The sequence below is a fragment of the Fukomys damarensis genome, unplaced genomic scaffold (genome assembly GCF_012274545.1).
Source record: "Fukomys damarensis isolate Sample0158 unplaced genomic scaffold, DMR_v1.0_HiC HiC_scaffold_10, whole genome shotgun sequence".
Lineage (NCBI taxonomy): Eukaryota > Metazoa > Chordata > Mammalia > Rodentia > Bathyergidae > Fukomys > Fukomys damarensis.
This window is the reverse complement of record NW_022900922.1, coordinates 491,787-515,896: the sequence shown is the minus strand read 5'-3', so window position 1 is coordinate 515,896 and position 24,110 is coordinate 491,787. Positions and strand designations below refer to the sequence as shown.

The 24,110-nt window shown below is 41.4% G+C and overlaps 1 protein-coding gene across 8 annotated transcripts in view; it reads right to left on the bottom strand.

Moving 5' to 3' along the window:
* The window catches only part of Fbh1 (F-box DNA helicase 1), a 45,257-nt gene that overhangs the window by 16,425 nt on the left and 4,722 nt on the right, over positions 1 to 24,110 (bottom strand). For 2 of the 8 annotated variants that reach the window (XM_010621428.3, XM_010621421.3), the window contains exons 2-15: positions 20,383 to 20,532; positions 17,896 to 18,491; positions 14,180 to 14,310; positions 13,953 to 14,088; positions 12,450 to 12,640; positions 9,631 to 9,723; positions 9,234 to 9,328; positions 6,418 to 6,586; positions 5,755 to 5,977; positions 4,916 to 5,003; positions 4,747 to 4,833; positions 3,837 to 3,973; positions 292 to 391; positions 82 to 203 (exon numbers count right to left, since the gene is read on the bottom strand). In XM_010621428.3, the coding sequence (XP_010619730.1) occupies positions 82 to 203; positions 292 to 391; positions 3,837 to 3,973; positions 4,747 to 4,833; positions 4,916 to 5,003; positions 5,755 to 5,977; positions 6,418 to 6,586; positions 9,234 to 9,328; positions 9,631 to 9,723; positions 12,450 to 12,640; positions 13,953 to 14,088; positions 14,180 to 14,310; positions 17,896 to 18,491; positions 20,383 to 20,532 (2,318 nt within the window). The other 6 variants (XM_010621425.3, XM_010621424.3, XM_010621422.3 and 3 more) reach the window with 5 other exon arrangements.

Sequence of the window (24,110 nt, the reverse complement as noted above, 5' to 3'; positions counted from 1 at the left end):
TAAGAAGTCGAACATTTTCATCAGGTCTGTTTGTCTAGAGCGTTTCTGTGCATGAAGACCTCAACAGAAATTTGCTCTCACCCCAATCAAATGTATCCTTGATGGTACTTCTCCTTCAGTTACCCGCACAGCCTCATCAAACACATTGGCGTTGGTCCGGGACAACAGAGCCACCTGTCCCTTCGTATCACCTCTAATGCCACCTTTGGGGAGAAAGCACAAACTCTGTGGCAAATCAAATTAAACAACAATTATCTTTTGTAGCAAATAAAAGAACAGTAAAAGCCTTACTCCGGTGGTTTCCTCCAACCAACGTCTTTTTCCTTACTCTCTTGCAGACATCCAAGATAGTAGCTCCCACATAGGCTATCTCCACACCAAATCTAAAACTCTGTTGGAAAATAACAAAACAAAAGGGAGTTAGCAACTGCCTTAAGGTATGTAAGCTTACTTCTATGCTGCCAAATCATGACTCACTGCACAGGGGAAGAGGATTTGGAAATTCTCCGCAATAAAACAGTTGTGCCCAAACAGGAGCCTGGTGATCTAAGAATTGCGGACTTTATTTATAAGTGTTAAAATAGCATTTTTGGGCCGGGGTTTTAGCTCAGTGGTGCCATGCCTGCCTTGTAAGCACAAGATCCTGAGTTTGATCCCTGGTATCAAAAAAAAAAAAAAAAAAGCATTTTCTATCTTGAAACCCTGGTGTGATCTATTTTTCCTGCCTCCTTATCCCCAAACCCAAACCCTGACCATTCTTCCATCATACTATTTATCTTATCTTTTCTTACCACTACCAGCTTCCTAGACACTCAAACTTTATACCTCACCTATTTGACCTCTTTACCTCCAGGATCCTCCGTCTGTTGATCCTTTCTCCCTCTGCTAGCTGAACCTGCCCCCAAAGTCTTTTAGGAAATTCCTTATCTATAGAAAGAGAACAACACATATGGTGAGAGAGAGAGAGGGAGAGAGAGAGAGAGAGAGAGAGATCGCAAGCACGCGTGGGGAAGGGGAGAGGAGAGGAGGGGAGGCGAGAGGGAGGGAGAGAGAACAAGAGATGCATTCACACTCAGGCTCCTCCACAACCTGGACAGTCTTTATTTTCTATTATTTCCCAATACCAATAGTAACACTTGCTTTTAAGTAAATCTACCCTGCTTTCAAAATCAAATATTACAGGGCTGGGGATTTAGCTTAGTGGTGCCACCACCTGCCTCAAAGCACAAGGTTCTGAGTTTGATCCCAGGTACAAAAAAAAAAAAATCAAGTATTACAAAGTTTGAAGTATACAAAGTGTTAATAGAAGGTATGGGTCTCTCCCCTTGCCTCTGAGCCTCCTTTCACCATTAATTTATAACTACTACCCTGCTCAAACCAACCACAAACAGGATGACTATTACCTGAGCACTCCCTGTACTTCCTGCCTCAGCTCATGCTGCCTCTATCAGCCCAGGAACCCTTTTCAACTCTCTCAATCATTTCTACACCAGCCCAAAACCCTATTCTTTGACCACTCCAGCTAGAAAGATATCATTCTTGCTCAAATGCCTGGTATTTATTGCCTTTTTCCATGCACTCATAATTTAAAGCTGTACAGTATTACATGTTTTGGGGAACAGCAGTAATACAATCAAAGGAAAACTGGACTTTCAACAAATAGTATTTTGTTGCTATTAAACTATTTGGAGTATACTATAACCCAAAGTATAATATAAATACTCATGAGCGCACACCGCCATACATAAATCACTGAATAAACAAATATCTTTATGCTACCATGAGAGAAAAGACAAATCTCCCTTGCAGAAGAGTTCCAAATAATTGATGAAATACTCTAAAACTTACTACTCAAAGCATGGGCTCATACAGGGATTTCCTTCTACAGCCTGCAGTACAGTGCAGAAATCCGACAGACACTGCTTTAGCCAGGTGTGCTAACGGTCGTAAACCATACTGATTAACAGGTACCCTCAAAGCAATGTGACAAAAACAGCACTTTACTTCTGGGCTCTGCCTCCCGGAACCATAACCTAAGTCTAATGATAAGAAAAACAAATTCCAGTATAATTTGGCACAGACACACTTGAACAGCACGCCTCTAAATGTTCAAGGTCCTCAACATTAAGAGAAGTATAAGGAACTATCACAGTCCAGAAAAGCCACACAAAACAACTGTGTGTAACATGACGTCCTGGCTGGAATGCTGGAATAGCAAAAGTCATTATTCAGAGATTTAAAACTCTGAATAAACTTTGGACTTTACAAAACGTCAGTGTAAGGTATCAATACAGCACTAGGGGAAACTGTGTGCAGGGCATATGAGAACTCTCTGTTTTTCTGTAAATCTGTAACTGTTTCACAGAATGATTTCTGGGTATGGTAATTAATGCTTCTAATCCAGCTACTCCGAAGGCTGAGGCAACATACAAAATTTGAGAACAGCGATATAGTGACCAGTGTGCCTCAAACAAAGCAAGCAAACAAACAAAAAATTCCAAACAAACAAAACATAAAGTCAATTAAAAAAATAAAAGTACTCTGAGCCAAGGCCACCTAAAATACTACAGCACATGGAAACCCAAAGGAGGGAGGACAGTCACGAGAATCCAGAAACCTCTAAATAACACAGCAAAGCACAGCACAGGTCACTCCCTAATACAGATGGCACAAATCCTCTAGGTAGAGGGAGGTTTTATTAAAAGCAGAAGTTCAGACGCGTCTGGTCTCAGGACTTCTCACACTTCTAAACTGGTGTTCCCAAAAAGAAGTTTTCAGAGAGCTTTTATTCATGAGGTGTACATATCCATATTTACCATATCAGACAATTTACTTCATTTAAAAATAACAGCATCCATTACATGATAGTATAATACTGCTTTGAATCATAACTGTATTTCCTGAAACAAAAAAAGACAAACAGCAGCACTACGTGAGATTTTTTTTACAAATCTCTTTAACTCCTAGATTCTCATACTTACATCTGCATTCAGTCTGTTTTGATACATTTTTATGGCTGAAGTTTATGAAGAAATTTCAGCCTCAAAGAAAATGTGGAGTTGGAAAGGGAGGAATAATCACCTTTATGCACAGCCAAGGATACCAAGTTGTCATGTTCACCCTGGCAGACTCAAGTTTCTCCAAAGTTTTAAGTTTGCTTATCTTTTTTAAAAAAATTGGCTATAAACACTGTCAGCTGTTTTCCTTGAAGTCACTGCTCATTTCACTCATCTTTGAGAAAATAGCAAACAGCCAGCTCAGAATAATGAGAGACATAGTCTTTAAGGTGTTTTTCAAATAAAAACAGCACTACAAGAACAAAGCAGCCAGTTCAGCTCCTACCTCAATTCAACTGTCTCTCTTGGACAGCATCAGGCTGTATAGTCTGCAGCAGCAGCAGCAGAACTGCTTTGTCAGTATTTCAGCCTACAGAGGATTAAAAATGTTCAAGGGCCAACAGGTAGTAAGTTAATCATTTTCGCTTGCTCATCAAGGACACTGTCGAGTGAATTCCTTTTCGTGCGTTTTAATTCTGAATGCCTTGAAGGGTTTTGACTGTTAGTCTGGTTGCCTGCCAAGGCCCGATTCACGAGATGGCACTAGCAGTTTTACCCACTGTTGGTGCCAATGTACAGCCAGCGAAAAAGGCAAAGGTATTACAAAGACCAGTTCTGACCTTGCAGACCTCCGGGGAACCACACTGTGAGAACGACTGCTTCAAAGTAAGGGCACGAACCTATAAACTGTGGACCCAGCAAGACACCTTACACACAGTGAGGAGAAGGGGAGCGCTTGCTTGGACACTGTGCAGACTCAGGAGCAGACAGAGCTCTTACCTGTGTGAGATAGAAGACGTGAGTGTGAGGGACTGTGAACAGAGCATTGACCGCACCGCGAAAGGTGTAGATCTGCTGGTGTGGGTCCCCTACGAAGATCTTCCCACACGGCTGAGACAGAACTATATTCATGATAGCTGCAACCGAAGGAGGAGACATGAGAAACCTGAAGGACTCCAACCATGCAGAAAAAAACCAAAATTGTTTTTAAGAAAGAAAAGGATATGGGCCAGGGATCTGGCTCAGTGGCACCGCGCCTGCCTTGCAAGCACACGGTCCTGAGTTCAATTCTCAGTATCAAAAAGGAAGAATGAAAATGTTTTCACAAAAGTAAGCCAGCACATGATGGACAACAATGGAGTCTTTTCCTACAGGATAGGCATTCAATTAAAAAAAATCATAATAAAGAAATAGTTTCTGACCCTAGGAATGCAGATTATTTCTACTCGTAGATTAATTACGGAGTGTGAGAAGATATACTGCAAATATAGAAGGAGATGAGCCATCTTCTTTCTCTACTATTTTAAGACTCAACTATGGCCAAATGACGTGGCAAGTCGTGTTCCCAGTACACCTCGTCTCCACTAACCACCTGAGAAAAATACAACGCAAACATTCCAAACAGACCTCCTCTTCCCACTTGGCAAGAGCCTAGGTCTCTACCATCTGACGAGAACTACTCGGTAACATCTTAATAAATTCAGCAAAATAAATCTGCTTTGGATGAGAGGGAGAGACAACTGCTGAAATCTTAAATGAAATGAGAAGGATTTCTGAATGGCTAAGTGTCGTTTATTCGTCCTCTTTAGCACAAATGAGAATAATCATCTTATCGCACACGTGTCCTCTTACACAATCGTGACGCTGTTTCTACGTATTGAGACTACGGGTGTCCTGAATAGGTTATCACCTGGAGTACAGTCCTGTGCCTCATCCACAAAGATGGCGTCAAAAGAGGCAAGTAAAGGCTTGCTCAGCTGCCAGAGCTTCAAATAGCCTGGAAGAAGGGAGCAGCGGGAGTCACATGGCACAAGGAGAACAGCCACCCTGCAGACCCCGATGCCCGGAAACTTGCCTACCGTCGTGAGTCATCTGGAAAGCCTCCTCTTTGCACTCCCCCAGCTTCCGCATGTTGTCCCACAGCCGGCTCGCTTCAAGGACACCGTTCTGAAAAGCAAGTGGTAGGGGACCCCGAAGCTTAAGGCCCAGAGAAGGCAGCGGCCTAGAGTCACACTGCCACCTACACACACAGCAGCGGCAACACAGAACATCACGAAAGGGCGGGGCAGGCCCCGATCTCAGTCTCCACAGCAGCCTGTTAACAGCCTGGGAGGTCTCGAGTGCCAAGAGGGGTGAGAGGCTGAGGCCACGCGAGGCATGGTGGAGCCACGGCGAAAGATCACAACAGCTGATGAACCGGAAAAGGCTCAATTATTCTTCTAGATTTATGACTGACAAATCAAACAAGAATAGCAGGGCTGGGGATTTAGCTCAGTGGTTCCAGCACCTGCCTCGCCAATGCAAGGACCTGAGTTTGATCCCTGGTACCAAAAACAAAACAAACAAATAAAAAAGAATAGCAAATGATTAACAAAGAAAAAAGATTTTTCCAATAGCAAAATAAAAAAACTCAGAATGAGACTCCCAATCACCAGATGAGATGCTGGGTCCAGAAGACCCAATGACAAGCTCCTAAACTGTGGGCAGTCACTCAATATTCTTATCTATTAAATGGAAGGACTATGATGAGGGTTAAAATGTCCGTGTTCTTCTAGGAGAAAATACCATATAATTTGTAAGTGCTATGATGGGTCTACAGTTTCACTTGCTCATCTTCAATTTCTTATGAACAATTCTGAAGAAATGAAAGACAGAAATGTAAGACCAGACCCCAAAATGTAAGATATTTGATACTCACCAGTTTCTCACTCTGTTCAACCATGACTCTCTGTCCCTGGCTGTTCTTACACCAAATAGGCACATGATCAATGGTCAGCTCTTCGTCAGCTGAGGCAAAGAAGTTTTCTAAAGTCTTACACACTAGCTTGGCCCTTATGAATCCACCTTTCCCTTCAGCAAGGACAGAATTGACCATGAAGGGTGTTAACTTGAAGAGATTCAACTTCTTCTTTAGCTGGTACCTGTAATGCATATCCCAAATGAACAGTATCTGGCTTTACTGGCACTGCTGATTTAGTGCCTCCCTGCTTCTCTGCCTTATGTCCAGGAACCCTTGCATAGATACATTTCAACTGCAGCTCCACCCACCCTCTCCCAAGGAAAGCATAAAACTTATCAGGCTTTGTGATTATCTTGAACTTCAAACAAATCATTTTAACCTTTTGTGCTTTAATTCTACAAATATGAAAATGCTCCTCTCAGGATAATATTGTTATGTGTAAATAATATACTTTCACAGGATCAAAGTACAAATCACTAAAACTATCTTTCTCCTGCCTATAAGAGGAGATAATGGCCTTACATTTTCTTAGCGTTGTGGGGTAAGTTCATGTGATTACAACGATTATTATGTGAAAACAGTATCAGAAATGACAATGACATTAGCCCTAATCATGCTCACTTCCGCCCAACGTGTCCATAGGCCATGGAATGAAAGGTTTTGCAGATGACATTGCTGGGGAAGACGAGCTCAGCCTGCTTTGCGATGCTCTTGTTGAACGTTACGTACAGAAATCTGCTCTCAGACCACTTCTCAGCGTACTTGACCAGGGTAGAGGTCTTCCCTGTGCCTGCAGAAGCCAAGAGGAGAGGACTGACCCGCTGGCCAGGCAGAGCCTTCCGAAGGGTCCCCAGCCATCAGGTCTTGTTTCGGCTTTTCCCACATCTGGCTTGAGACCAAAGTTGATTTTAACATTGGTAAAAGTGGTGACGTAAAAAAGAGTAGCAGATTTTACAGCAGATTAAGGACTTTGTTTATGGCAGATTCTAGCTGAGTACAACATAACCTCACTGAGTTTCAGTCTGCTCCTGAGCAATGTGCTTGAGGTAAATGTTTAAATTTAAAAATACTTTATTATGGTGCCAGGAGTGGTGGGTGCAGGCCTATTAATCCCAGCACTCGGGGGACTGAGGCAGGCAGAGTGCTGTGAGTCAAGGCCAGCCTGAACTGCATAGTAAGACTCTGTCTCAAAAAAGAAAAAAAATTACGGCATCACTGCCATGAATACCCTCAAAATACTCCACTTCACTTCAAGTACATTCAGCCCATCGTTCTCACAAGTTTCTGAAGCCCTCTTGGGAATGTCTTTAGTTGCATTTTCATGGCTGCCTCGATCAATGCAAAACATTTAACTTTCCCTGTCATTTTGACTTTGGGAAAAAGCCAGATCCAGTAAATAAAGTGGGGAAAAAAAAAAAAAAAATTACCTAAAAAAACAAGACAAGGGCCGGGGATTTAGCTCAGGGGTACCACACCCGCTTTGCAAGGTCCTGAGTTGGATCCCCAGTACTGGGGGGAAGAAAAACAGAATTACCTAACGAGGTGGATAGAGACACTGTAATATTCTTACAAGCCCATCTTTCTGCTGGATAACACCTGGCGGCAGTGCCCACTGTATTTTTATCACACTTGGTAAGGACACTCAGGAAAGCGACTTCCAGCGCTGCTTCCAAAAGTGGCAAGAGGGATGGGATCAGAGGGTGCAAAGGAGGAGCAAGCAGTATTCTAGGAGGGATTAAAGGCAACGTGTCCTTTACTACGGCCAGCTGTTTTATTTAGACACAGCCCGTGTAGGTGGGAGCACTGAACTATAGAGTTTGTGAGGACAGAGGTAACCATAAGTCCCCAGCAGCAGGAATTCAATGAACAGAGGCCAATATTGACCTGGGAGTCACTCGAGCTTCTAAGGAGCGTGCAAATGGACTCGAGGATTCTAAGTCACTCTGAACTCCCCTGTCTGCTTCACCTCGCCACCATTCACTTTTCTGTTGTTGTTGTTGTTTTTTGAGATGGCGTCTCACTATGTAGTGGAGACCGACCTGGAACTCACTGTGTAGCTCAGGCTGGTCTCGAACTCACAGCGATCCTCCTGCCTCAGCCTCCCGAGTGCTGGGATTACAGGCGTGCGCCACCACGCCCGGCTACCATTCACTTTTTACTCAATTTGACATTCATTTTATAAGTACAGGAGCACCTACTGTATGTTCAGCCATCTGCTAAACACTCTGAAATAATTCTTAAATTGGGCACTACGATCTAGTGGGGAATAAAAAAACACCACAAGGTGAAACAGACAAAATGAGAGTATGATAACACAGCATAGTGAAAAAAAAATATGGACTGAAAACCAAAACAACTCACCTGTAAAGAAGAAAACTGATAACTCTTTTCCTACCTGATAGGGCTATTTTGAAGATTAAGGAAGAAATTTGGAAGTATTTTAAAAATGCCCATGTTGGCTGTTTTCACTATGTAGTAATCAGATAATGAATAATGAAGAGATGATTAGTTACATGAGGAGTTCAATAATCATATATTTAGTATTCAAATGATTGGAAAAGTATTCATCAGGAAGAAACAGAAATGCTGAGAATCCACCCGGCATATCAAAGAAAGGAAGAGAAACAGAGAAAGAGTAAGGAAGGGTGACGAGCTGGAGGAAGAAAAAAAGAAAGACAGGAAGGGAAAGGAAGCAAAGACAAGAAAGCACGTCGTCTTTGGAGAGATAGACAGCAGCTTTGAATTCTGTCTCTACCACTTGTTTGCTTATTTAATCTGGAGCAAGTCTCTCTGAGCGTCAATGTCTTCGAAAAGTAACGAACCACCCTTAAAGGATGCTGTTAGCACAAGCACCCATGCCAGGCACATTGCAGGAATTTAATAAACTGAACCGCTGGTAGGATTTTTAGGCAGAAAAGCAGAGTAGCAGGAAGGGAGTCCAGGTGGAGAAAATAACACAAGCTACTGATCAGACGAAAGACCAGCCAGTATCAGGAGACTAAGCAGATGAGCTCAGCTGACTGAGGAAGAACAGTCAGAACATATTTAGGAAAGCAACTACAGTCAAACGGAAGAAAGTTTCACTAGATATCACCCCATAGTATTAGGGAACTACTGAAGCCCTTTGAGCAGATTAATGTAAGCTGCCTTTCCAAAAAGCCATCAGTGACTGAGCATATCCAATGAAAAGTGAGAGGCTCAACCCATCCCAGTCATAAGCCCTACAAATTAACTCCTGTGAACAACCTGTCTGAACAGGAATTCTAACATGGATGCTTCCTGGAGTAGTAAGAGAAGCAAGTACTCCTTGGTCAACCGCTTATCAGCTCAATAAAAGATCAAGGTACAGGTGCCCTGGCAGGCAGCAGGAAAGGGAACGTAGTGGTAATAGAAACAGCCACATCGTGAACTTGACCCTCTATTCCAGGAACCCTTACCTGCAAATGCCATGATTTTCACCACCTGAAGAGGTTCCATCTTATGGTTCAGAATCAGCTGTTGTTCATGTGTAAGTTGGATGGTTGTTTTCTTGCTATAATGATTACAGAAGAGAAATCAGAAGAATAGAAAGGAATTTAAAAGCTCCGGGACTAGAATGTCCAAAAACCAAATGGGCAAACTGAAGAAACAATATTTGACCCCAAAAGGAGACAAAAATGCTTCAAACCGAGACTATGATGCTGGTTGCGAAACTCACTGAGTCTACCCAAACTTATTGAATTATATAAAATGGGTGAAATTTACATAATTCAAATTAGGCTTCAAAACAGTTGCCAAACAGAACACCACCCCTCCTTACATATGAAAATGAGTCCACTTAGAATCTGTACACACCCGGACCAGACTGATGGCTCTTCTTTAACTTTGGTGGCCTGAGTACAGGAATTCTCCTGAAGATATAGGCAATAGAAAATGTTGTAGTGAATCCTAATAGGAAAAAAAAGTAGATTTAGAGACTTTAAGTCACAATCTATATTTTTCCTCAGATGTAAACGTCTTACCATTTTAAAAAAGAATATCCCTCCCATCAGTTTATGAAAAAATGGAAAGAAAAGAATTTAAATCCATCTACAACTTATAGAAACTCTCTCAAGGAACACAGTTCTGAAAAGATACCTTATTTCTACATGTGATGTCAAAAGGAGGAAGAGAACATGATGTGTTCTTTAGAGAACAAGAGCAGTAGCAAAGACCTTCAGAGACAAAAATATCAAAAAGCAGCAGCAGGCGCTGGGGATTTAGCTCAGTTGGTAGAGCACCTGCCTAGTATATATGAAGCCCCAGACTCAACCCTCAACACTTCTCTTCTAAAAAAAAAGAAAAGAAAAGAAGAACCAGTGGAAAGTAAGTATAAACTACTCCTAAAAATGAGATTCCTATCAAAGAATTCAACCTTCTAGATAATCATCTTCCCAAAACTCAGCTGCTGTGCTGCCCACTTCTTGTGACATGATACTGGTTTAAAAGCAAAGGTAACGTTCTCTTAACATCCCAAAGGAAGGGTGCTAAATGGCTAACGAGATAATGATTACCAAGGACAAGAAAGTAAACGAGCTTCCAGTCAGCAGAGGGACCAGAAACAAAGTTCCATCAACAGAGGCATGGGTTATCATGAGGCTGCCTGGACACATGCACACTGGCCCCAGACTCAGGTCCCTAGGCTGCCAAGTGTGCTGCTCTCACCCAAGAGTGAGAGGTGCACAGAAGTATCACTCTCGAGGCAACGGATACCTTTAATAACACGTATTTCAGTATCTGGTTATATTATTTCCCAGGTAAAGCAGGAAGAAATATATAAATGCAACAAGAACAACAACAAAACATCTCAACCGTGACTGACTGAATTGTGTCCTTCCGAGATTCATACGCTGGAGTTCTAACCCTAAATGTGACTGGAATACGTAAAGAATTAAGACTAAATGAGGTTATAATGCTGACACCTCCACCCAAAAGGATTCATACCTTTACAAGAGACACCACCCAGCTGTCTCTGTTCCCCTCATGTTGGAACCCAGAGAAAAAGTGATTCTAAGCAAGACAGTTGGTTCTTCACAGACATTTCTGGAGAATAATGTTCCCTCTTCGCACCTCACTAAGGACTGGACTACTGTTCATTCGGTACATCCAGCCACGCTCCATTTGGGGCTGATTCCAGGGGCCGCCATCCTTACCTGAAGAAGAGCCGTCCTCTCAGCGCTTCTGCTACTTCTCCAGCACTGGCTGCACTGTCACGCTACCTGTCTCCACCTCAGAGGGAGGACACCACTGTCCACAGCAGCCAGCCATGCTACGGATTTTACTCCAACTCCTAATCATGACTTATGTCGTCTCACACGGTCTCCAGCTCTCTCTCCAATTCTCACACTAGTCTCTCCCTTATTCTTTGCAGTCTTGCCACACTGGGCTGCTTCTCTTCTTCGTACACACCAAACACATTTCTTCTTTGGGTCTTTAAGTGATCTATTTCTTCTCTCAAAATGCTCTTCCCTCAAACCTCAAAATGGTGGCTACTCCTTGACATTCAGATGTTACTTCCTCAGAGAAGCATTTTCTCATACAATCTAAGGCAGTGTTCTCCACCTCCCTCTCACGTCCTTCTGTTCTATTTTTCTCTACAACACTTACACTAAAATATTCTATTTCACACACTTGTTCAAGTGTTCTCAAGCTATTCTGTCTCACCAGAATAACAATCTTATTTAATTTCTTCACAGGAGAGTTGCCAATAGCATTTGACATGCAGCAGGAGTGTGATATTTGCTTGATGCCCATATGCACATATCCCTCAGAAAACGGACCCGTGCCTATTTCGTCACTCTGGTGGAGGAAATTATCAAAGCCACTCTGAACTGCAACCCACACACTAGAGCTTTTTACTATACCTTTAGATAAAAAAGTAAGCAAGACGTTTACACATTATTTATGCCATCTCCAAAGTAAAAAATGAAGAAAACATCCTAATGCTTTCCTAGGAAAATATAGCCAGACACAAATAGGACGGCTTGTCCTAGGGAAGGGGCATTACCTAAGGCTTCAATCCGTGAATGTAAAAACTGCAACTGCCTCAGTGAGATATCTCTCTCTCTCTCTCTCTCTCTCTCTCTCTCTCTCTCTCGAGACAGGGCAATGGTGGCCTCAAACTCAAGACCCTCCTGCCTTAGCCTCCCAAAGGCTGAGATTACAGACATGCATCACCATACCCAGCCTCAATGAGATCTTACAGTTTTTCAGCACTTTATGTTTGCAATGCTCTTTATCTCTATCTATATATTAAATTCTCCCAGCCTTTTCATTATACAGACACAGAAACTGAGGCTAAGCAATGTTTCATGGCTGCCAAATACAGTGGACCATTGACTTACAAACTCAATGGGTTCCCAAGGGCCGGTTCTAACTCACTGGTTGTACGTCAACATAGCTGAGATATAGACAGCTACCTGGGTACATGCTACAGATAACAAGAGGCAGATCACTTTTCCATCAATCTGCGTAGCCCAAGTTGTTCATATGTCAAGCTGGTCATAACGTCAAGGTCCACTGTATTTGCCTGATATCCCGAGGTAAAATCAGTGAGTGGCACAACAAGGACCAGTACCATGTCTAGGATCTTCTCATTTTACTACAGCATCTCCTTCCTTCCTCCAGGACATTACCTATTGCTGATGTTGATCCCCTTCTCCCTCATGGCGTAGAGAAGCACAGCTATGCAGTATAAGGTCTCGGTGATATCTGGCATGGTCACTGTGGAGCTGGGCCTCCTGAGGCAGAAGAGCAGCTGCTGGATGTCATTCACGCTGCTGGAGAGGAGCACCATGGCTGCCACCAAAGCCCAGACATTAACGCCCTGTGAAGTGAGGTGCACAGGGTGGGAGAAGAGGCCAGGATGCAGAATTCAATCGCAAAGTATCACACCAGAACTGGCAAGGAAAGGTGAGTGTGAGGTGCCATCTACAGGTTATCTGAACTGAGCTCCGCTTCTCCAATGACATGTGGGAAACAACCTTTCCTCCTGCCCTCTGTTCCCTCTTGTCACTTGTGGATTGGAAGTCCTGGTTTTCTTCAACTAAAGAACATTTACAAAGTATCTAACATAGAACCTTGGACCACAAAAACCCTCTACGGAGTATCCCTCCTCTCCAGGACAGGGTGAGCTCTGAAGTCCACAGGCAGTCAGCAGAGGCAAACAAGACAACCAGCTGACAAGGGCCTACCTGGGAGGCACGAAAGATGGAGATACAAAAGAGGACTGCAATCTTTGTAGGGACATCAAGACTGACAATTCCTTAGCATTACGGTGCTAATTTACCTTTACTTCTATTATTTAATCATTATAGATATTAAGTTAAATGAATATTAATTTAAAACATTTTTTGAAGATAATATTGCTTCATTTCGTAATGCATAAGTAACTGTTCAGTAACACAAAAAGAAAAGAATGGACACGCATCTTCCTCATCCTTCCATTAGTATACGACTCCATGTTAAGAATGTATTCCAAGAAAGAAAAGTCCCATGCCCCTCTTGCTACAACCATTCTATTAAAAAAAAAAAAAAAAAAAAAAAAATGCGCTTCTCCACGACTACCACCAGCAATCACTTCACTCAAGACAGAAAGTGATACGCAGATGCTGGGATTCTAGCCCTCTGTGGCTAGCAGAGCACATGTGAGAGGCCACATGTGGCTGCCAAGATAAAATACAAGAACCCTGATCGCGATGAGGAGCAACTGGCTGAAAGTCAGGAAACAGGACAACTTCCAGCTTCTCCTTTTCTCGCTGTGCATCTGTGGCAAGACCTTTGATTTCCTCTGTCTCACCCAAATAGCGAAAGCTGTCAACAATGGAAAGGCTGTCTTATAAAGAAATCTAAGTATTAAAAGGGTTCAGGTGTTAGATGGCCACTTTTCAGTATTTCAGAGAAGAATCCTCAGTATTATAGGAAACCAGACGAAGTGTTTATTAAAATTCCTTTCAAATCCAAAAATCTGTAATTATATTTCTGTAAAGGACCAACAGGAAGATTTATGCACCAAATGTTTGGCCTTTTAAAGATTTTGAAAAAGTAATCTTGACCTGAACTTAATCACCAATACACTTTCTGTGCATGAAAAAAAGAAGCCATCTGCCCCCACAGCTCCCCACAGCCTCTGAACATACCCCAGCAGCCGCGTGGAGGTCAGGCAAGTGCTGTCGCACGCACGCCTCTGCCTCAAGAAGGAGGGGGTGATCCCGCAGACTCCACAGCACCCTCTCGGGGTCCACACTTGGGGAGCATTTAGTGGTGGCTGTGAATCTGTAAAACATTCAGCAAGAATCCACAAGAAACATAAGCACTGATGTGTGAGAAAGGACTTCAAAAACTGTCTCCCTTAGAAGAAACTCACCGTATGAGGTTCAGCACACACAAGTCTGACTCCTTTTCTATGCCATAGTTCAAGAGGATGCCATCCACTTTGCCGACCGCTTGTTCTTCATTCATTAGGTAGCGATGATACAGCTTTTTCCAAGGAATGAACTGTGTGGTGAAAAAAACCGAAACAAAGTAATACACAGGGAATGTTATTAGAAAGCAGATTAAGCCACAGGCAGACAAGCTTTTACCACCTGAAAAGCAAATATAACTCATAACTAGAAAGCTGAACAGCTCAGGTAGAAATATTACACAAAGCTGGTTCTAACCATGGCTTTGGAGAATCTGAGAAAAGCTAATCCTTTTCAGTTTTCTTACCTAAAAAAATATCAGGGCATTACTAGCACAGAGTTTCAATGAGGATAAAATAGTATGAGAGCCTTGGCTATGCTAACATTAGACAAACAAATTTTAAGTAAAAAACTGCAACATGAGACAAAAAGTAGAATGATAGGTAAAATTTACCAAGAAGATACGATTTTATGCATTAAATATCAGAGCACCTAAATGTATACAGCAAACACTGACAGAATTGAAAGGAGAAACAGGAACAGTATATGTCAACAGAGATAATCTGACAGAACAGAAGATAAAAAAGGACTTGAGCACCATAAACAAAATGATCCTATAGTAAAGATATACACAGAATGCTCCATCCAACAACGTTCTTCTCAAGTGCACAAGGAACATTTTCCAGGATAGACCAGCCACAAAACAAGCCCTATTCTCACTACACAGTTCAGGCTAGCCTTGAACTCACCATGTAGCCCAGGCTGGCCTTGAACTTGAGGTGATCCTCCTGCCTCAGCCTCCCAAGTGCTGGGATTACAGATGTGTGGCCCCCATGCCTGGCAACAAGTTTAAAATGGTTGAGGACGTACAGGGTATCTTTTTCAATAACAATATAATCAAACTAGAAATCAAAGTAATAGGAAAACTAGAAAATACAAGAATACATAGAATTCAAACAACACTCTTAAAGCAAGCAATGGGTCAAATAAGAAATCACAAACTTAGAAAATACCTTGAAGCTGGGCATACTGGTACACACCTGTAATCCCAGTACTATGGGAGACTAAAGCAGGTAGATCATAGTTTGAGTCCAACCTGGGCAACAGTAAGATCCTATCTCATAAAATAAAAAATTTAAAAAGGGCTGGGGATATAGCTCAGTGCAAAGGCCCTGGGTTCAAACTCTGGTACAATAAAAAAAAAGTATGTGCACACACACACACACACACACACACCCAAAGAGTCCACAAAAAAAAAAAATGTATGCACACTTTAGGAAAAGAAAAATAGTATGATTTTTTTCAACACAGTGTTACCGTCATATGGGGAACCCTAGAGGATGCTGTATATTGCAGAAAACCCACTACACTGCAGCCCCTTAGAGAAGGAAATGCATGTGCAGCATTCTCAGTGACCAAGGTTACCCAAGGAAGAGTTTGCCATTCTAATAAACATCTGGAAGCTAACGGCCACTACTCTGATCATCTCTTATAATTATAGAGGACAAAGATATTTGTATTAATTTCAGGATGTCTCAATAAATTTAATATTAAAATATTTATACAAGGGCTAGGGATTTGGTTCAGTGGTTCCGCTGCCTGCCTCACAAGCACAAGGTCCTGAGTTTGATCCCTGGTACACACACACACACACACACACACACACACACACACACACACACACACGTTTTTCTTTTCCTGAAGTGTGTATACATTTTTTGGTAGATTGTGTGTGTGTGTGTGTGTGGATGGATGGAGAGGGAGAAGACAAGACAAGAAAGAGAAATGAAACCGCAGCAGCCAGAGTTTACAGACGCCCTGACAGCAGCGCTGGAGAGGAAGTACACTGTAAGGAAGATGTGGCGAGAAGGCCCGCCTTTACTACCACGGAGCTACATGAAGAGCTGAGCCGGAAGCTGGCAGAACTAAGCAAAGTACAGATTAGAATAAAAATACAGAAAAACAGAAAAAAATTAACAAAACAAAGAATTGCTAAAAAACGAAAAAGATGTTGGAGGGGGTCAATGAGCCCTTAGCAAGACTAAGAACAAAAGAGATTCAAATACCTAAAAATCTGATATTAAAGAAGAGATATTACAACTGATGCCACAGAAATAAAGTGATTTTAAGAGAGTACTGTGATCACATAACAAATTGAGTATCTTAGAAGAAATGGATAAACTCCTAAAACACAAACTACTAAGACTTAATCATGAAGAACAGAAAATCTGAACAGACTAATAATGAGCAAAGAGATTGAACCTATAATAAATAATCTCCACAGAAAGAAGAGCCCAGAACCAGATGCCCTTACTGGATAATTCCTTCGAACATTTAAGGGCCAATCAACAAGTGGATGAGGTGGCAAACACCTGTAATCCCAGCACATTTAGAGGCTAAGGCAAGGGCCGGGGATTTAGCTCAGTGGTTTTGCTGCCTGCCTTGCAAGCTCCCGGGCCCAAGTTCGATCCCTGACTCCAAAAACAAAAAACAAACAAAAAACAGAGGCTAAGGTGGAATGATCACAAGTTTGAGCCCCACCTGGGCATCTTAGTGAAACCCTCTCTCAAAATAGCTCAGTGCAAAGGGGATGTAGCTAAGTGAAAAGTGCAAAGTCCTTAGGTCAAATCCCTAGTACCTCAAAAACAACCTATCAACCAAAATAAGCCAATATTCTGCACACTCCTTTCAAGAAACTGAAGAAAAAGAAACATTTCTATGAGGCAAGCATTACCATGACACCATGATATGAAAGCCAGACACAGATTACTGAAAATATATCATGTTGCTATCAGTCATGATAAAAACACAGTAATTTTATTCTAACATTTCAAGAAAGAGGTAAGTATAAGAACATTATCCCAAGAATCTTCGGAGCAGAAGGAAGGAAATCTTCACTTACCCCACCTATGACTGACTATTCAGTTCACACCAGACAGCTTTCAATTTACTGGGCAGAAACACTACGACACAAATAGGGCTCACATGTCTAAAAGGGAGATTTAATCTCTGCATCTCTGACTTAGTCCCTATAGCTAGTCTAAGGGATATACAAGCTAAGTGAAACATTCTCCCAGGCCTCAGGTTTGCCTAAGGACTTGACCCTGGGATGGGAAAATGTATACTAAAACAACACAGAAAAGAACAGGGAGCCAGAGCAGTGGCATTAACTGCATTACCTCATCAACAGGCCGATGATTCTAAAGAAAGCTGTCTAAAATCATAATGCTATACAGGATGTAATAATTTATGTCAACAGAGGTGTAAACCGCTGTAACAGCACAAAGAGAGAAAGTGACTAGCTTCAAAAGGATGAAATGGGAAGAAGTATGAGTTAAGTGTTAAAAGAAGAGGTGAGATATCAAACGCTAGGAGAGATCTAAGTGCAATGGAGGGATAAGAGGCCCCTCCACCTACCACGCGGGGCCAGAACATGCCATCTACGACCAGGACACAGCAAATTAAGTGTTTCAGAGAGAAAACAGAGATGTGTTGGGAGGAGGTCAGCAAAGTGGCTGAGATGATAGACTGGGAAAGTACTGGAGGCCTTAAAAGGACCCTAAGGAGTCTGGACACTGTTCTGAAGGCAAATGGAAACTACTTCTTTTGAAGAGGTACTCTAATCAGAAATATGCAAAGATTTTAGAGGAAAGATCGGTTCACTGAGCACTTTACTCACCAGTGGGTCACTGATTATCTCCCTCCAGAGGTGGCACACCAAGCTCAGATTCCCACAGAGGTCTTCCACAGGGAGGAAGGCAAAGATGTGCCTTAGGACTTCACGAGGAAGGCTACAGATGTGGCTCGGTACTTCCTGCCAGGGCAAGGTCCCAAGAAGCCCATAGTAGGAATCAGGGACGGGATCCAGCCCGATGTCCTCCACGTCTTGGTCTGTTTCTCCACACTCTGCAGTGTGCCACGACAAGGAGTCTCCTGATTCTTGCCTGGCCTCCGTAGGCCTTGTGCATGAGGAGGACAAACGATGCCATGGGGTTTTCTTAACTCCATCCCACTGGCTGGTCCCTGTGGCCTTATTACTCTCTTCCTCCAAGGACCGAGACCGCTTCCTGGAAGGCAAAGCAGACCCTGACGAGCCCAGTCTTGCCTGTCCATCACCTTGAGGCACAGCACAACTGTTCTCTGCAGGAAAAATCATGTCACCCTCAGAATCCTGACAGCTGTCCTGGACAACAGAACTGCTTTTGGCCATGTCATTGGTGCACTGCTGCTGGCCAGCTAGGAAGAACTCAGGGTTGTTCTTTTGACATCTTCGACCTGTAGAGAGAACCCAAAAAGAACGGACAAAGAATGATCAATGACTGCTGACTGCAGTAGAACTAAATATGAAAAACTAATACTCATTTATTTAGGTTAACAGAGGAAAGAGACAGGGATGTGTCTATGGGGCAGGTGGTGATACAAACAGCTAATTCAAAAAACAGACACATATTTGGAAAGATACAGACACTGTCTTCGATGGTGTGATGACCTCCAATACACAATGCAATGCATACAAGCACAAGGTCAAATGCTGCCCACTGGACAGAAGGGAAGTGACCGCTCACACACCCACTCAACAATGCATCTCTTTTTGCTTGTGCCTGTGTCTAAGCTTGGATAAGAAGGAAAAAAACATGCTTTAGGTTAAAAGGGTTTTAGCTCGTTTGATAGAACGTCCTCTTGTGAAGCTATGAATGAAAAATATCTTAAAGAAGAGGGAGTGAGAATCCTTTTCATATTATTACAGTGGTATCTAAACTCTTCTACACATTTATTTGCTCAACATTTATTAAGAACCTGTGACTGAGATAAATATAGAGAGGAGTCCTGACCTCAGACCTCAGGGGAGCCAAATGGCAATTTCACACATCACCACAGCATTTTCAAACTCCTAAAAATTATTTTTAAATGCCAATGAAGAAAACACCTTATTGATTTACAGCTATCCATATCTATAGCTATGTATTTTCTTTCTAAATAGCTGCAGCCAAAATTCTTACTGTGGAAAATATGAGAACAGACTGAAACTAGGGTCAGCCTTTTACTTAAGGACTTGAAATTACTAATTCTTCTACATAAGAGGAAAAACAATCATAACTACTTCTGGGCAACATGACAGAAACCCAGATTTTTAGTCAATAAGGTCTAAAGCCTAATATTTCCTAATTGTCAAATTCTTAACAAGAGTTAAGACCCCATATGCTCTACACTCACCGAAGTCTGAAGAACACACCAGAGTGATGAGAAATTAACTTATATTTACAAAATTAAATATCAGACAATATATAAGGAAGTTATAGTTCTCAAAAGTGAGAAACACGTATTACAATATTTAAAGAACAATAGGTAATACTTAAATTGTATTCCAAAGTTAGATGTAGCAAAAGGAACTAAGGCAATTTAGATTAAATTAACAGTATTAATAAATAGAGGAATCCATCTGCTACAGGAAGGAGTCATAAGAAACTAAACTGGCAGGGGCAGAACTTTTATGTATTAATAACAAAAATGTTTGAGGACCTGGCAATGTTAGATCATTACACACTGAACAGATGTATCAAATTATCACACTATACCTCATAAATATGATATATCAATTAAAAACTACAGATAAAATTTTAAAATTAAAAAAGGTAAATATGAAGTGAAGGCAAGTGTAAGCTTGAGTCTGTTAGAGTAACAGGTAAATACTTTACTACACACTCTTAGGAATAGCTGTGAAATAGAAAATCATGCCCAAGAATATTAGCTCAATGATATTATATTCCAGACATTTTAGAAAATATAAAATCTTCAGTCAAGGAGGGATTACTGCAGCGGTCCAGTAACTACTGGTGACACAGGACACGATCTGCCATGAAAGCACTGGATGAGGAAAAAATTTCAAGGAAAAAAACTACAGAGGACCTAAGGACAAAGTGAACAAAGATTTAACAGAGTCAGGTAGTCATGCTGTCTCTGGACTGGAATAATGGTTTCTACCAAATATTATTATACGATGAAATTTTCATGGGAATTTACAAATAGTGAAATAGAGTTAAATTGTTGCACCAGAACTACAAAATCACAGCAGCAATTATCTGTAAGTACTTTTAAACTGGAAGGTACTAAAATGGCACACACACTACAGATTTTGAAATGTAAAATGCTTTTTTTGAAGACATACCCCTACTCCCTCTTTTTGTTCTGGGTCTAGGATAGAGACCATGGTTCAGATCTCTGTTTGTCCATCTCTGACCGAAGGGCTGGGTCAAATGACTCCGAGCCAGCTGTTGGCAGTCGATGGCTGTAAGATGCTTCCGCTTAAACCGTCTCACTGTTTGGTACCAACAGGCAGAAGAAACGGGATACTCATTAGTTACTATCAATTCTACAGGCCAGCTGGAAAATTACACTAATGTTTAGGGATTCGATGACTGATAACTGATTGTGTAGTTTACCTGAACCAGCCCTTTTCCTTTCCTTACACGCCCACCAACTTTCAGTCATTTCACAGCATCTGATCATTTTTTTCCTTAGATTTAAGAAGAGCTAGGTGTGGTGGCACACAGCTGTAATCCCAGCACTCAGGAAGCTGAGGCAGGAGGATCGTGAGTTTGACACCAGCCTAGGCTACATAATGAGTTCAAGATCAGCCTAGACTACATAGGAAAGCTTTGTCTCAAGAAAAAAATTTTGTCTCAGTAAAAAAATTTTAAAAAGACCTCCAAAATGACATTTTAAGAACCTAAAATGACTTTTTGTTTTTTTCACTCATACTCTCTAGAAGCCTTAATTGTGAGGAACTCATCAAAAAGAGTTTCTACTGGGCCGGGGATTTAGCTCAGTGGTTCCACTGCCTGCCTTGCAAGCACAAGAATCTGAGTTCGATCCCCAGTACCAAAAAAAAAAAAAGAAGTTGCTACTAATGTATAAATGGGACTTGTTTTTTTTTTTTAACTAGGCCAGATATGTTCTTACAATACCCAGAAATATTTAAGAGTTGGCTATAGATTTGTTTAAACAATAAAAACTTTAATAACTTACTTTTTTGTCAAATGGCTAAGGTTTTCTCAATTGTAATTAAAAAAAAAACAAAACACAATATGCTATACAATGGTTGATGACAGCTTTTTAAAACCAGGTTCTCTAAGTCTCAGAAGCAAAATACAGCTATAACAAAATAGACTGTAAACTCCTCAAGAGAAGGACCCTCACTGGGTATGGTGGCACACTCCCGAAATCCCAGGACTCAGGAGTCTGAGGCAGGAAGATCACTGTGAAAATAAGGGCAGCCTGAACTACATGGTGAGATCCTGTGTCAAAAAAATAAATAAAATAAAAGAGAGAAGGACCACTGTACACACAACTCTCAGCCACAAGAACATCTCCGTACTGAGAACCGACTTAAGAGGCTAAGAGCAAACCCCCACACCCCCAACTCCCTACAGAAGAAAATCAAACTCACTTTTCAGGACATTCAGAGGAGGAAATTTGCTGTCCTCCTTTAGCAACACATTACAGCAGCAACTGCCCCTAGAATTCTGTTTCAAGAGTAGTACTGAAATAAAGAGGCTAGAAATATGATTCACTGGCAGACCATTTATATAACATGCATTAAAACCCTGGGTTAGATCCCCAGCACTGCAAACAAATAAGTAAAATTTAAAACAATAGGGCCGGGGATTTAGCTCAGCAGTTCTGCCTCCTGCCTTGCAAGTGCAAGGACCCGAGTTTGATACCTGGTTCCCAAAATAAATAAATAAATAAATAAATAAATAAATAAATAAAACAATAAAACAAGACATGAAATTTTACCTCTTCTGTTCACAACCCTTCATATTAAAAAAAAATGCCAGACTGGTAAAAAGATAAGATAAAGCTAGAAAGGGCCTTCCAAAGGCCCAGAAAGACCTAGGCGCTTCAAAAACACTCAGTTCAACTACAGGAACACCTTAGGCTTACAGCCAGCAAACCACTGATTCCATCAATCCAAACTATTTTTCTTCTGACTTCTCTTCAATAGTCCCAATTGCTTCCAAGTTCATAAGCACAATTTCTGTAAAAAGGGAGATACTATGAGTTGGAGATGAAGCTCAGTGGTGCAGTGCTTGCCTAGCATGCATAGGCATGGGTTCAATCCCCAGCACCACAACCAGTCAGTAAGTCAAGGGGCAAATTAAAGCAGAGGAATTAGACACCGTTAACAATAGAAATAAGTATCAATAGACACAGGCTAGCTCGTGTAATTAGAAAGTGAACATCTATTCCCAAATTGGCCTGGACAAGAAAAAGTTTTTATGGATAAAATCAAATGGCATCAGTATCACTCAATTTTATAGGATCCAGCCAGAGACCTGTTTAGTTGAGTGGTGTAAGTCAGATAACATGTAAAGCTTTTGAAAGTCAATGGAGAAACACACAACCAATTACGTTAGGCTCACTTATGAATTCTGATGTTCACCCAAATCTATATTCCTATATCTGAGTTTATGCAAAACTGGGGCTGATAGATCTTACAAGATTTTTATGTTCATATTTATAGGATGAACCCTGAATTTTTTTCCTTAAAGTGTATCAGAATGACTTTATCCTAGGCTTTTCCAGCCAGCTAATTATAACAATTATATCTATAAAATATCAAATATATCAAATATATATATAACTAATTATAATGCTCTAATTTAAAACAGAAAACCTACCAGGCATGGTGGCACACACCTGTAATGGGAGGCTGAGGCAAGAGGACTGCTGTGAGTTCAAGACCACCCTGGGTTGCACAGTGAGTTCAAGACCAGCCTGAACTACATAGCAAGACCTGTCTCAAAAAAAAAAAAAAAAGAACAAAAATATAATAATAATAAAAATTAAAAACCTAAAGTGCTGATATGGCCATTACCTACACAGATAAGTCTTAACATATGCTGAAGAGTAAAAACACAGTAAGTGTGCTCCAACATAAAGAACTAGTCTGCCTTTTTCACAACTGTATTCTTTGCATATAGCACAGTGCCAGACATTTACTCCGTGCCATGGCCTGAATGTGTCCCCTAAAATTTATATATTGAAATCCTAACACTCAAGCTGATTACATGAGGAGTTTGGGTCTTGGAGAGGTGACCAGTTCATGAGGGAAGAGACTCCCATTAAATGGGCTTAGTGCCCCATACACCATGTGAGGTCACAGAAAAGACATCCACCTATCATCCAGGAAGTGAATCCTCATCAGACACCAATTCTCTGAGTGCTCTGATCCCGTACTTCTCAGCTTCCAAAATTGCGAGAAATACATTTATGTTGTTTCTAGGCTACTCAGTTTCTGCAGCACTGTGAATAGACTAAGACAGCACATGCTCAACAAACACTGGGCAAAGGATGATAAGGAGGGCAAAGTTAAAGCGGTATAGGTGAGTTAAAGAATGAGAAACTATAGAGATATTTAGAGCTAAATGGATGCACACTGAGGTCGTACTCTTAAGTGAAATAGTAAGGACACACATGTGTAAATACCAAATAGTTCCTCTGGTGTGAAGAACTAAAAGTGTAACTAAGGATCGAAATGTATAGTTGATGATGTGAAATAGGAAGAAGAGGTGCAAAGCGAAGGGGGAGGGATGGGGCTGGGGAAAGGAATTTACATGAGAAAATGAAACAATGAAACAGTCTCTGTAAAGAGGGAGCGGAGGAGGGGTTTGAGGGAGGGCAGGGGAAGGGGGAAAAATAAAAACCAAGATAGACTACATAAAGGTGCAAATTCCCAATGATGAATGTCATTATATCGCATACCTAAAACTTACCAATAAACTCAATGAAAGGAAAAAAGAACGTGGCAAATCTTCATTGTATCGTTCTTTTCTATCATTATTGTATGCACAGAAATTACTAGCGTGAGGATGTATTAAAGTGCCTTCTGTA